General features: G+C 42.0%; 1 protein-coding gene across 3 annotated transcripts in view; it reads right to left on the reverse strand.

Moving 5' to 3' along the window:
• usp6nl (USP6 N-terminal like) overlaps positions 1 to 13005 on the reverse strand; it is a 101820-nt gene that overhangs the window by 61120 nt on the left and 27695 nt on the right. Inside the window, exon 1 of one of the 3 annotated variants that reach the window (XM_026148325.1) lies at positions 9631 to 9809. The exons of 1 other annotated variant lie outside the window; for it this stretch is intronic. In XM_026148325.1, the coding sequence (XP_026004110.1) occupies positions 9631 to 9658 (28 nt within the window). In that variant the 5' untranslated portion in view covers positions 9659 to 9809. Of the gene's footprint in view, positions 1 to 730; positions 1352 to 9630; positions 9810 to 13005 lie in introns of those variants that run through there. One more of the 3 variants, XM_026148321.1, reaches the window with a different exon arrangement.

Here is a 13005-nt window from a genome sequence, read left to right on the forward strand (position 1 = left end):
AGTGTGCTCAAAACCCAAGTGGTCAATAAAAGCCAGACTACAAGTGAATGACAGGCTTTCTGTTTCCCCCCGGCTGCAGCTTCTACGTATTCATATGCAGATATCTATATATCTATCTATCTATTTGCAGGCATCAGTCTCGCACATCTTAGGGCTTCACTTTTCTTCAAGCAATGTGATTTTTTTTTTTAAACTGGACCTCAGCACCTGCTGGGAGCATTTTTATGCATCTTATTCACCAACTTCAAATCTATAAATTTTCTTGAGAAGAGGCTGCAAGTGACACAGAGTCGGATGGCACTTTCTAGGCAGCAGTTTGCAAATTAATACATGACTAATTATGCAGATCAGAGTAACAAATATTTCTGAAATTGCACCAAGAAAAGGCGGTGACCTTAAACTATTGTGAAACACCAACACTCCACTGAAACCTACAGTAATGAAGTTGTCTGATGAGGATTAACAGCTCCTCACAGTGAGGCACATCATAACTGAGAGTAAAACAGTAGACCTTTCACCTGCTTCAGGGACGAGATTTACTCAAAACCTGCATGCACTTCATATCAATCTCCATACATTCAACAAGGCTCTCCTCGTTCCTTTCTCCCAAAATAATGTTTGGTCAGGTAGATTTGATCTTGTCTTCATTGCACTGATTCAAATCTTTGTCCTCTGACACAATTAGTGGCTGCAATAGAAGCTTAATGGGTCATAAAATGCGCACACACACCTCCGAATCTGGCCGCTGCCCTGCGTCTGGACGGCGACACCAGCTCCTTGACGATCTGTAGGACCTGCATGTTCACGGGGAGGTGGCGGTGGAGGCAGGCGGAGTCGCCACGGGGCAGTGGCAGCCCTTTCTTGCCTTCTCACCCCGAAAAACCTCATCCCTCCTCGACCCCTCCTCGGAATTCATCTCCTAATCCACATCTTGACTCCTGAAGATCTTGGTTTCAGCATCCCATTCGCACCTCAGGATGCCAGGACGAGAGCTGCCGGCTCAGTCTTCTTCCTTCTCCAGATGTCAAGACATGCTTACAAACTCTCCAGCGCTCAAGTATCCTCCGCTTTCACAGTATTTTTCTATAAAACAGCTGACGGCACAGATGTGCAGCAGCAGTAAACACTAAATCTCAAGCTTCACCTGCGTTGGATGCTGCCTCAGCTCCATGTGAAGCAGCCCGTAAATCTCGACTCAACTCCTGGCGGCCGCTGAAAGTAGCAGTGGATGTTCGAGGCAGCTCAGACTCTGCGAACTGAATGTGTTCGTCTCGCGTGTGATGTGCTCAGCTTGGAGCGCTCTCACACACTTCTCACTTCGCAGGTTGGCAGCAAACAAAAAAAATGAAAATGAAAAAGAAAAGCACAACACAGTAGTCGTCTTTTCTTTTCCCCCCTTTCATCCGTTTTATCTCCGGTGGCTCTGGCAGAAAAACCACCCGGCCGCTGCGGATCAATAGATGCACAGTTGACCGGCAGTGATGCCTCTTAACTGCCCAACTCTCTCATCTCATTTTCAGACTCTTTTTTTCCCCCCTCTCATCCATCTCTTTCCTCTCCCAGCGCCCCTCTCTCCTCCCTCCAAGGCTGGCTGCGTCTCGTGCCGTCCTCTCCTCACATCCTTTAAATTCAAATTAATGGGCGCTTCCACTCACTCACCCGCAGCATCTCCTTCCCTCCCTTCCTCTCCACCACTCCGCCCTTCTCTGTTTTTTCTCTCCTCTTCTCATTGTGCCGCTTTCTTCCACCCCCTCCCTAGTTTTCTCTTCGTGTACATTTGCCGTGAAGCATGAGCAGAATGCAGAGGGATAGGAGATGCTTGGTCTTGTGTTTGTGAGGTGATGATTTGTACAGAGCAGCATCAGTGGAGCTGACATCCAGAGGTAAGAAGAACACTTTAATTGCTTTTTGCAAACTTCCAATCCAGGTGGTAAAAAGAGCTGTTCTGTAAGCTGTTCATGCTGCCAAAAGTGCTTATCAGGAAACATTTATCTACCTCTGTAAAGAGTCCTAAAAGGCTGCCGTTTGCATCGTATTATTTCTTCTGGACATCTCTCCATTCTCTGCAACAAATTCTCATCCCAGGTCGTCAAATACTGTCAATACGGGCACGGCGTCCTTTGGTTCTCTGTGCCTTGATGAGCTGCCTGCTTCGATACTGGACTCCAAGAGACAATGATCCTCTTTTAAAGAGCAGCAAAGCATGATTGTGAAAGTTTGAGGCATGGAGGTGAAATAATTCAAAAGTTTGTGACCCAGGATAGAAGCACATCTAGAAGCAGTTACTGCCAATCAGCAGCCAGGTGGCTGTAGCTCAGTAGGATGAACAGGCTTTCTACTAAAGCAAAAGATCAGTGATTAGATGCTCAGAAAAGGTCTTTACACACCAGATGTTCAAGATTCGTGCAAATATTTTGTGCATTAAAAATATCTTTTGGGCTCACCTACTCTGGTTGCAGCTGTTCGCAGCAACCATAAAGGACGCATTTCCAGCATGCCTTTTTTCAGATCCATGTCGATTTTTAGAATAAACACATCTGCCCAATTGGATCACTGCATTCTGCAGCAAGCTCGCTCACAGCTCATAACGTGCCTGCATATTGAACATACGACGATGTGGAAATAGTAAAATAATCCTATCGTACCTCAGATACACAGCTAAGAACTGCTCTGGGTCACTTGGCTCACATAAATAATTTCTGTGCCTCAGATGTGGTCCCAGTTCCTCCAACAAGAGCTCAAACTGGCCCACCAACATTCTGAAATAAGTATGAAAGTCGCCGTGATAACAAGTCACTGGCACAACACGGGTATTGACAAATAAACTACAGCTAGAGCATCCAAAAAATTCAAAATTCCTTATGTTATGGAATTCTACAACAGCTTTTAATTCTTTGAAAGCCAAGTCTTACACTCGGAAACAATACCCAGAAGAGAAACTGGTCCAATTCCTGAGCTTTATGTTCAGTGTAACATCTGTAAAATGGACCAATGCTTTGCACACATCTTCTTGCCCAGCCTTGTTTTCCATTACAACACTGACATGTATTTCTTTATTTCCGTATGAGACGGGATGGACATATGCTTCCCTCGTCACAGATATATTTACCGATTTCAAGAAATCCAGACTTTCAGTGCTCCGTTATAGACGGGAATGTTTGATGAGATTATTTTTTTAAGTACCCCAGGGACTCCCATTCTTTTATGAGATTAGAGAGTTGATTAAATCCAGTAAGTCTTAGTACAGTACACATTTCATAATGATGTTTGGTAACTCTCCGCCTCGCTTGTTAGCTGTGTGTACATCTTTCTTTTTTTTCCCTGCTCTCTGCCTCTCTCTATTATTACATCTCTAATCAGTCCACATACCTCCGCTCTGTTCAGCTCTCTAACCACATCATCTTGATATAATAATTCCAGTTATGTATTTTGCATTACAAACTGGTGCTGTATGCCTCTAGCTGTAATTTATTTATCTCTAGCAGAGTTATGCCAGTGACAGTTGGTGACGCGAGGACAAAACACGTGCTCTTGTTAACATATGAATTTATAGGGATCTGATGAGAGCTTCACTGATTATCACTGCGAAGCTGTTAAAGTTGAAGTGGCTTTAATAGGCTTAATCATGCACGAATATGCAAACATTTAGGAATACAGTAATTATTTAATGCTGGATTGATAGGTCAAAGTAATCAGTTTGCATGAAATCTGTTCATCACACTTATGTTGATCACATATTACGGAGACCTACGCTTCTGGTGATGCATGCATGAGTTTTTTTGTTTGTTGGTTTTTTAAATGCTACCGTCCACGGAACAACCAGAAATGAACTTGCTGTCTCAGGGACTGCAAAATGGTTGCGTTGAAGATGGAGACCAGGTTTGCATTGATTCATGGTCCGTTACCATATTTAAACTGACTTTGGTGCCTCATGGCAAAACAGCAATAAGACAGAGTCAGTCTGCGACCTCGTTGATCTAAAAGAACAAACATTTGCTGCTTGGTGGAAACTTAACTGCATACAGGAGCACAGCAACCTCGTTTTTATATATGAACATGAATTCCCTTAATCCAAAGAGATGCCTCAGCACAGACTCAGATTGATTACAGCAGGTTGGCAGTCTGTCTGCAATGTTTGTGAGAGTAACTGCAGTCAGTCTGAGTTAGACTGCAACTGTTTGGAGACAGGTTGCAGTGACCCAGAGGTTGATACCGTTGCATGCCCGTCTTCTGGGTGACCAGTTGGTTGCTGCAGCTACTTGCAGCCACTAGATGGGCAATGACTGATTTTATCTATTCACAAGGAGGTTGTCATTCTGTCTTTATCTAGATACCCATTGCAAACCACAGCATCACCAATCTGGAAGAGAATGAAAAAAATAAAAACACACAACTACTTTTCATCAGTAGCTCAAAACAAAACAAACACTACAGGGCTTTCCAAGCTTAAAACAATCAGACAGCAGTGTGAATATTTCCAAATATTCAACAACGAGTTGCTCCACATGTTTGAATTTGCAGATGCCCTCCCTGACGTAACCCCAAAGGGAATCGGTGTCGCCTCGTCCTGGGGAGCTTCTCCTTGTTGTTAGGCGAACATGTAAACAACTACTATTTATTTGTAAAGAAACAGTTTTTAATTTAAAAAGTTGTTGTGGTTTATTTTTTTTAATTGGTAAAGTAACCAATGGATTGATCAGGTAATCAGAAAATGATCACTTGGTAATTAACTGATATTCACTAGCTTATAAATATTTTTTTATAACAAAATGATAATAACCCAGATGTGACCTTGAGCTCTTGCAGAGTGTTAAACTGTCAAAATACTGCAAATACTGTTGGATGACAGACATAATTCATAGTCCCCAAGGACAGGGCAGCGCGCAGACGGGCGAAGCAGCAGCGACACAAGCACCAAGGTTCATCATTAATATAAATAGAGCCACAGGGAAAGACTTGAATGAAAGGCGCACTTTTTCTCCCTCACACACAGAAACACTTTCAATCCCTCTCCTCTAATGACACACATTCTCTGTCTTTCACTCCTCGTCATCACACACAAGCAGGGTTGTGCACTACAAGTGTGCACATGTGTCCTTGTGATGAAGTGTGTCTGTATTTGTTAGCGTGTCGGTCCACCGGCACTTTGTCAGAAAGTCCAATTACCGCATTGCTGGACTGAATCTGTGGCTGCTGTTGCTAAGCCTCAGACCCACTGTTGCTAGGCTGTGACCCCACTACATAAGGTGAAAGCGTGGCTTTTAGCAGCTACCGCTACGATCACCATTCAAGCGCCTTCAGTCTTTTGCTAACACCAGCTTCTACCAGATTAGCCTCACCGCTAACGGCGTGCATCAAAACCATCACAGCCTAAAGGTAGTACTGCTGTGGGTGGATGTGCTACAGCAGTAGAAGCACCTGTGGCATTTTCTTTTCTTTGTAACACCAATAAAGATGTGAGAATACAGAATCTTAAGGCGAGGGGAACAACAGTTAGTTTCCTTTTGTATTGCGTCAGCAGTTAATAGCCGGTCGTGTCTGAGCAGGTTCTTGTTGAATGCAGGTAAGCAGCGCGTGTGTCGAGCCAAAGAGCAGTATTTCTTCAAGTGTACCACAAACCAGCAAGTAAAGAAGCCGGGATCATAAACCTTATCTCTAAATCAAACTGTTCAGCACATTATGGCCGAAACTGCACGTTAAGCAGACAGATGTTGACATGGTTTCCTCATGCAACCCAAGTCCAGTCACAACATCTTTTATAATTCAATAAATACTGACGAGATTATTGTAATTAAAAAAAAGAAATGCACACCTTTGCTCTTTTTTAGTTGCCGAACATCTGATTAACAAATACTTAGGTTACTAAATGGATGACTACTCCACAAAAAGCAGTAATATAATGTTGCCCATCTCTAAAACATGAACTCATTGTGAAGAACACTACCCTAATAATTCTGCCCAATAAGATGATAAATCGATTTCAGAGCAAGGTTAGGTATTCAACGTTGGCACAACTGTCAGATTTTAATAGGTTTTTTTCCCCTTTAACCAAGATTCGATGTGGAGCAAGCAGCCGATGGTTGTTTAATATCAACATGTTGTCATCAGGCCCATCAGACCAGTGGACCATGAAACTAAATGATGTTTATTTTTATTTTTTTTAAATCCCCTGTTTTTTTTTATTGTGTTTTTGGATGATCATCTCTTTGGGCATGTCCTGACAACTTCCAGGGTGGATCCTATTTTTTAAAACGCTGCCAGGAATTCCTGTTCTGCGTACCTGCTGACGACACTGGAAGCTCAGAAAAATTTGCCATTGCCATCCAAAGGCTAAGTCAGCCGACTAGCCGGTGGATTCCTATTGTGGATTCCCAGCTTGATTTATCAACTTAAAACCTTGTTGCTCTTTAACTACTTCCACACATTAAAAAACAAACAAACAATTGATGTGGTTTAGGCATGTGACTAGGATGCTTCCTGCTCTTTGCTTAGACTGCTCCAGTCTGGCCTGAAATATGAATGGATTCTTTTACATTATCTTTGTCATGTTTACAAATCTCAGTAATTATACTATTAAATATACTGATCAAATATATTTGCACTGCTGCATTATAAAAGCTTAATGAATATTTCATTTATAGCCTACATGCATATTTAATGAGCCATTTATATATTCAAATACAACACATCTTTAATTTATGGTGTATCTTTTGCGGCTCTATTTGAAACACTACAAAGTGTGAGACCTAAAAATGAAATGGGTTCAACTTACGGAGCAAGAACTACAGCTATGATAATGACTCAGTTTACTATTAATGACATTGCTTACATATTTTTCCATTGTCAGCTGTCACAATGAATTAAAGAGGTTTAACCTTATTCAAAAGTTAAGTCTTAGCATCATAAAGACACTATTTAAAAAGAACATTTTTTTCACATTACACATGGAGGGTATTATTCTTTGTACATGGGTGTGTGGTCCAATATATGGCTGGATTTACAATCAACTCCAACCTTATCCTCACCTTTCTTCAACTTTTACAAAAAAGAGCCTTCCCAACAATCAATATGTAATCTTCTGACATGTTTTACTGGCTTTACATTTCTGAATTTCAAAGGTTGATCATAAAAAGAGTCACACATGTGAGGCAAAGTCTAAAGTGTAAGGTGAGTAAGACAAACTGTGAGCAATGGGAGCGAGGTGCAGGGCGCCTGCAGAGATATGGATTGAGCTGCTATCACTGGAGCTGGATTGGGCAGGTTTGAAGGAGCAAGGTATCGATGGAGCCCTGACTCTCAGCACCCACAGATCCAGTCATAAATGGGCAACAGATCAATACAGGTCTTTCACGAGTTTGCCCACTTTGACTGAGAATGGAGAGATACTGTAAGTCCGCTCAAGCCTCGGATTCATCACCTCTTTAATCTACAGGCCAGATAAGAGCTCAGCTTGTCTGAGGCTTTCTTCACTCAAACTCGCAACAGGCATGCTGTCAGTGCTGGAATTGGGTCATCGATCTTGGATTTTGGAAAGCGGAGACAGAGATGACTGTGGAGAGCGGGAAAACAGGTCAGACTTGAAACAGGTTGGCATAGGTTAACACAAAAACACTGGAGGCATTTTTGCAGCAATGAACTGATGTTAAGTTCCTGTTTTCAGTTTGCACCGCTGCCAAGTACACACATATCATTTTTTTATTTCGGGAATTTCAGGTCAGCTACCGCTACACTTAGCTATTATAGAAAAAGCTTCTAGCTCTCCCTCTGCTTGCCCATCATTTTTAGTTATTCCTCTGTCTTCTTTACTGATAATGGCACTTTGAATATTTGTGGTTGTTTCACAACACTGGCAGCCATGCAAAGATCTCTTCATCGTAAAAGGAATTTCTTCTTCCCCAATATTGCCAAATGCTTCCTCACAGAGTTCTCTCACTAATATTTTAGGATTATTAGCTTATAAACTTAATTTAATTTCTCTGATTCGTACAGATTTCCAGTCTTCTCTTCAATGATAGATGTTACAACTCAGAAAATAAATCTTCACATCAGCGCTGGTACAGGATTAGAAACAGCTGAAGCAGGATTCAAAAAAGATGCTGCGGTATTTCCAGAAAGTCTCATCTTTCCAAGCCATTGCAGCATCTCCGTCTATCTGAACAAAACCGCTTATATATAATTGAAATGGATGGAAAGACTGACACAGCCATAGAGTTGTGTCTTCAATACAGCTGTGCCAAATGGTGCATGACAAGCTGATACAACACTAAAGTTGTATCATTTTTAAGGCAGATATTAAAACAGCGAGTTAGTCTGTAAACTCTCTGATATGTTCCTGGTAAAATAATAATAAACTGATCAATTTAATTTTCACACAGTCATTAAAAATGTTGAGCCTTGCATTTTTAAGGCCCAATGCTGACTGGATCATTTCTATAGGAAAACCATATAGTAGAGTGATAATGGTGATAATAGGTTAAGGAAGGAAGGAAGGAAGGAAGGAAGGAAGGAAGATGATGTAGGATGTAGTAAAACAATAGCCAGAGTCGTGGGAGATTACAGGGAATAACATATTAAGTTACATATTACCCAAAGGAGACACAGAGAGGGACAGAAGCTTTAAAGTCCAGACGCCATATACTTAACACGACTCCCATCTTTGCTGCCTGTTACGAAAGAAAGAGAGAAAACTTTTTTGCTTCACAGCACTTCTTTGTCTCAATCTCAGCTTCCTCTGCAGAAAATGACAACAACAACTACACTGTTATCTCTCTGGCCTCACATCTGATCTTCTGTCTCGATTGTGGACTGCAAGAAAGTGGCATCTCCAATTTTAGACAGCACTCATCTCCATAATGGTCTCGATCCGCTCCGTCTTCCCTCTATAAAGGGGTTTGTTTCGGGTTGTCGGTGTGGCGGCAGCTGAGTGGCTGGCGTAGGGACCAGCATGCGAACAAATCAAACGGACACAACAGCACACAAGCACACAGACACACAAACACACACTTGCACGCCTCTGTTGTCCTAATGGCAGCATTCTGTTGGAGGGGTGATTGAATTAGGCTGGGTGCTGATTGCTCGCCCCATTGATTAATGTTGCCTCCTGCGCTTCAGTGCGTCACGGCGCTCCCGCTGCTGAATACCGATGAGACGCGGCAACAACTATAAGAACATGACCAACTCATCACACCGCGTGCTGTCTTGTAAATTAGCTCGTACTTTGGTAGAAACATGCTCGTAGAGTCGAAATAATTGCTGGAGATGGGGATGTTCCACTCATCAATTGTTTTGTTAGACATTTGTTGCCTGAAAGGTAACTGAAGAGTGCAGGAAATTAGGCTGAGTAGCAAGAGTGGATCAGAACAATAAAGATGAGGGCTGCATATCCACATAAAAGGTCTAAAAGGCCTTAAATCAATCCGTAGAGTGGAGGGGAACTCCACAGACAGGTTATAATTCTGTCAAACACTTTTATAGCCACCATTTTTCTTCCACTATTAAAACAAATTTGGAGATTAGGCCAGCTAAATAGTTTTTTGACAAGACTCTTCAGAGTACAGCATGAATGTATTCAATAAAGCAGGTAGGAACAGTGGCCACGGTTCTGCTATTACAAGGATTATTTCTACTTACACCTCCTACAGGTATGTAGCAGCATCATCCTACCGGAGACATGTTTCTGTCCACCCGACAGACACAGCACAGAGCTGGGGTATCACATAATATCTGAAAAAGTTTCAGGGTGTTTTCCACGCAGATGGCAGTAAAAACAATTTAAAAAAAACCATCTTCTGTAACCAGCGAACCAGTGAACTCAAAGCCCTCTGCACGTCACAACAGCCAGTTTTGAGTCAGCAGTTTGAAAGCTTCACAAGGGTTCAATGTCTGTGGACAGGGGTGAGGGTTGAAAGGGGCGGGGGAGGGATTTCCCCAAAATGCCCTCCTCTAGTTGACTCTCTCACTCCCTTTCCTCCCTCTCCTTCCTCTCGCAGCCTGGCGTTGTGCGGCGACGAGCGAGGGAATGGGAACGGCCAGAAAAGAAAAACATGCTGGAACAACTTCGCCGCTCTGCCTCGCATTTCCTGTTTGCCCTCCCCATGTCATTTCCTGCTTCAAGTGCGTAGCCTTCGGACCAATCAGGCTTCGGCCAGAGTTCCGCTGTCCTTCATGGCTTGTTACATACCGTACTGTTAAATTTTCCAGCAGCACCTGCCCTGCGTTCCCCACATCACCGACTGCACCCTTAACTAATAGTTGGTAACAAACTGTTGTTATTATAACCTGAAGCACACCTGAGCCTAAAATTAGGCCTGTTTTTAAAGAAAGGATGTCTCTTTGTGGCCCAATAGTAACATTTATCCACACGCCCAAGATAATTGCTTCAATTATTATTGTTATTTAATGGTATAAAACCACAACCCTTTAAGGCAAAGTAATTTGATAGTAGTATGAAAATAAACGGTTTGAGCAGTGAGGACAGTCACACCAGAGAAACAAGGGGTTGGAGACCACGATATGACTGAAATTATTGCAACTGTGTGCAATTAACTTGCAATATTATTACTCTTGGTTGTTTCCTTATGGGGATCGATACCAGATAGGAAACAGGTCTGCAACCATTTGCAATCAGTTGCAGACTGATCACTTCAGACCACCTTTGGTGTGTCAGCTTCAAGTCAGAAATTCAGAAATTCAGAAATTCCCCCACAAATTATTGCTACAGGATGTCAGTTTAACTTCAAAATGACTGATGTCCTCTGCAACCTTGCGTGGGAGTCGACATAGCGAGACGTATCACACTGTGTTGCAATGTGTTTGAAATCTGTCTGCATTTATAAATTAGACAGCAGTTATTTACAAACCTTCGCCAACCTGTCTGAGAGTGATTGCAATGAGTCTCAGACAGGTGGGCGAAGGTTTGTAAATAACTGCAAAGAGGTTGATGGTGTTGCAAGCCAACCTGTGGTTACTATGAGGTCTGTGTGACTAGACTTACATCAATTTTCACCAACTGCTCACCAACTGGTTGCAGAACACACATTTCTTAGTGACTGGTGGTTGCAAAGAGCTGGCTGACTGCTCTTTAGTCTTTAATTGTTTGAGTTATTCACTTCAAAAACCAGGTTAATAATGATAAAATAATAATAGCAATAATAATAATAACAAAAACAGTGAAGGTGCACTACAACTAAATCACAATTTGGCTTTAAACATTATTAACCTTTATATTTCAGTTAAACCTTCCCACCACGCACAGAGAGCATCGTGTAATTATATAAGCATATAATTATATAATTAAACAAAGTGAATCATATGCTTAACAGCAGATCTGACTTGAGCATATTTCACTGTCACTTTGGCTGACTGCATGGTGTGTTTCCTCGCTTTGAGCCACAACGGTTTGGCATAATTTGCTGCATTTTTCTGTGTGGTTTGTTCAGGCTTTGCGCTGCCCCGTAAAACACCAACCGAGGTTTGTAAACAACAATCACATGAGTCATAAGTGGTGTTCTCTGGTGAATTTGCAGATTAATCAAGTTTCATTCTTTCAGTTCCAACAGAACTGGTTCAGTACATCTTATAACCTACAATTTATTACATTTTGAACTTCTATTGTCTGCTTTATAATGACACTGTTACTTCACCCAGCTCTTTTTCCTTTTGCTCCTCGTTCAGCTGCAAGTATAGAGGGTATCATATGCAGTACAGATTCTGAAACCTTGGAAGACATTTTTTGAAGTAAAATTAATTTGACTTGGGGCACCCAAGTAGTTTAAGGCTAGTCGTCTCTAGTTAAGAGCCTGCTCAGGGACATTTGTTGCTTTTCATTCCTCAAACTGCAATTTTCCTTGAACTTACTCATCTCCAAGTGTAACCGACTGCAATCCAACCTCAACATTTTTCTTATAATACCCATAAAAGCATGAAATATCCAGAAAATGTGTGTGAGGGAGGACATGAAATCACATTTGCTCCATCTTGTTCAAAGTCAAGTTAAGGCAGTTTATTTGAATATCCAGAATCTGTCTTTGAGCGCTTCTTGTTGAAAAATCCTAGACCATTTATCACCCTACAGCATTGGTGCTGTGGGGATAAACATGGACATAAAGATGTGCAATACATGGGGGTAAACAGAATAACAGCAGTATTTCTCTACTACGCTACACTATGTTTGGGTTTAGACTGTAGAGCAAATAAACCGCAAGCACAGTAAGTGTACTTTGGTACACACAGTAAACTCAAAGATTTTTTCAGGCTTTGACTGGCAAGATAAAGCCGACAAAATTAAGAAGTTCATGTTCTAGAAGTTCAAGCAGGAAAACTCCAAATATTGTCTTAACCAAAGGCGAGTATATCAGAAAGCCGATAAATCAGTACAACTCTGATGTAAGTACACATTAAGGTCCAGACCTCCCTGAGAGCTAAACTCTCCCAGGGCAGCATGACCCAGCCTCCCATTGATCAGCTGTGACGTGTTTGCGAGCATTAGCGTGTTTGTGTGTTGTTTAAGCAGACAAAGCTACACACAGATCAACAAAGAGTCATTAAGGCAGGAGCAGAGGATGCTGGGTAAGGAAGATTGAGCTGATGTTTGATGTATGTACAGTCAGACATTCGCGGTGACCGCCTCAACCAGGTTGGGAGTCTACAAATTTTCCCCACAATGCTTCACGCTCACTCCCTTCTTCTCTTCTCTCACTCTCACACGAACACATTCATACATCACGCAGTCGATCAGGTGTATCCTACTTGACACTGGTCGATAGGCTGTGCGTCGTTTATCACGGGCTGACGGGTGGGGAGATGTTTGTCAGTGACTGTGGGATTCAGAAAGGAGTGCTGTGGCCTTTCCCGGGTTTACTGTAAGATAATTGCTCACTGTGACTGTGGGAGGCTGCAAATGTGGCTTCTTAAGAGCTGATAAGATATGTTACGAATTGTTAAGTCACCATGCTTGTGTGCTCATTTGTAATAGTTGTGCATTTGACTTAAAAAAAAAAAGAAAAG

Source organism: Astatotilapia calliptera, chromosome 17 (genome assembly GCF_900246225.1).
Source record: "Astatotilapia calliptera chromosome 17, fAstCal1.2, whole genome shotgun sequence".
NCBI classification, from domain to species: Eukaryota; Metazoa; Chordata; class Actinopteri; order Cichliformes; family Cichlidae; genus Astatotilapia; species Astatotilapia calliptera.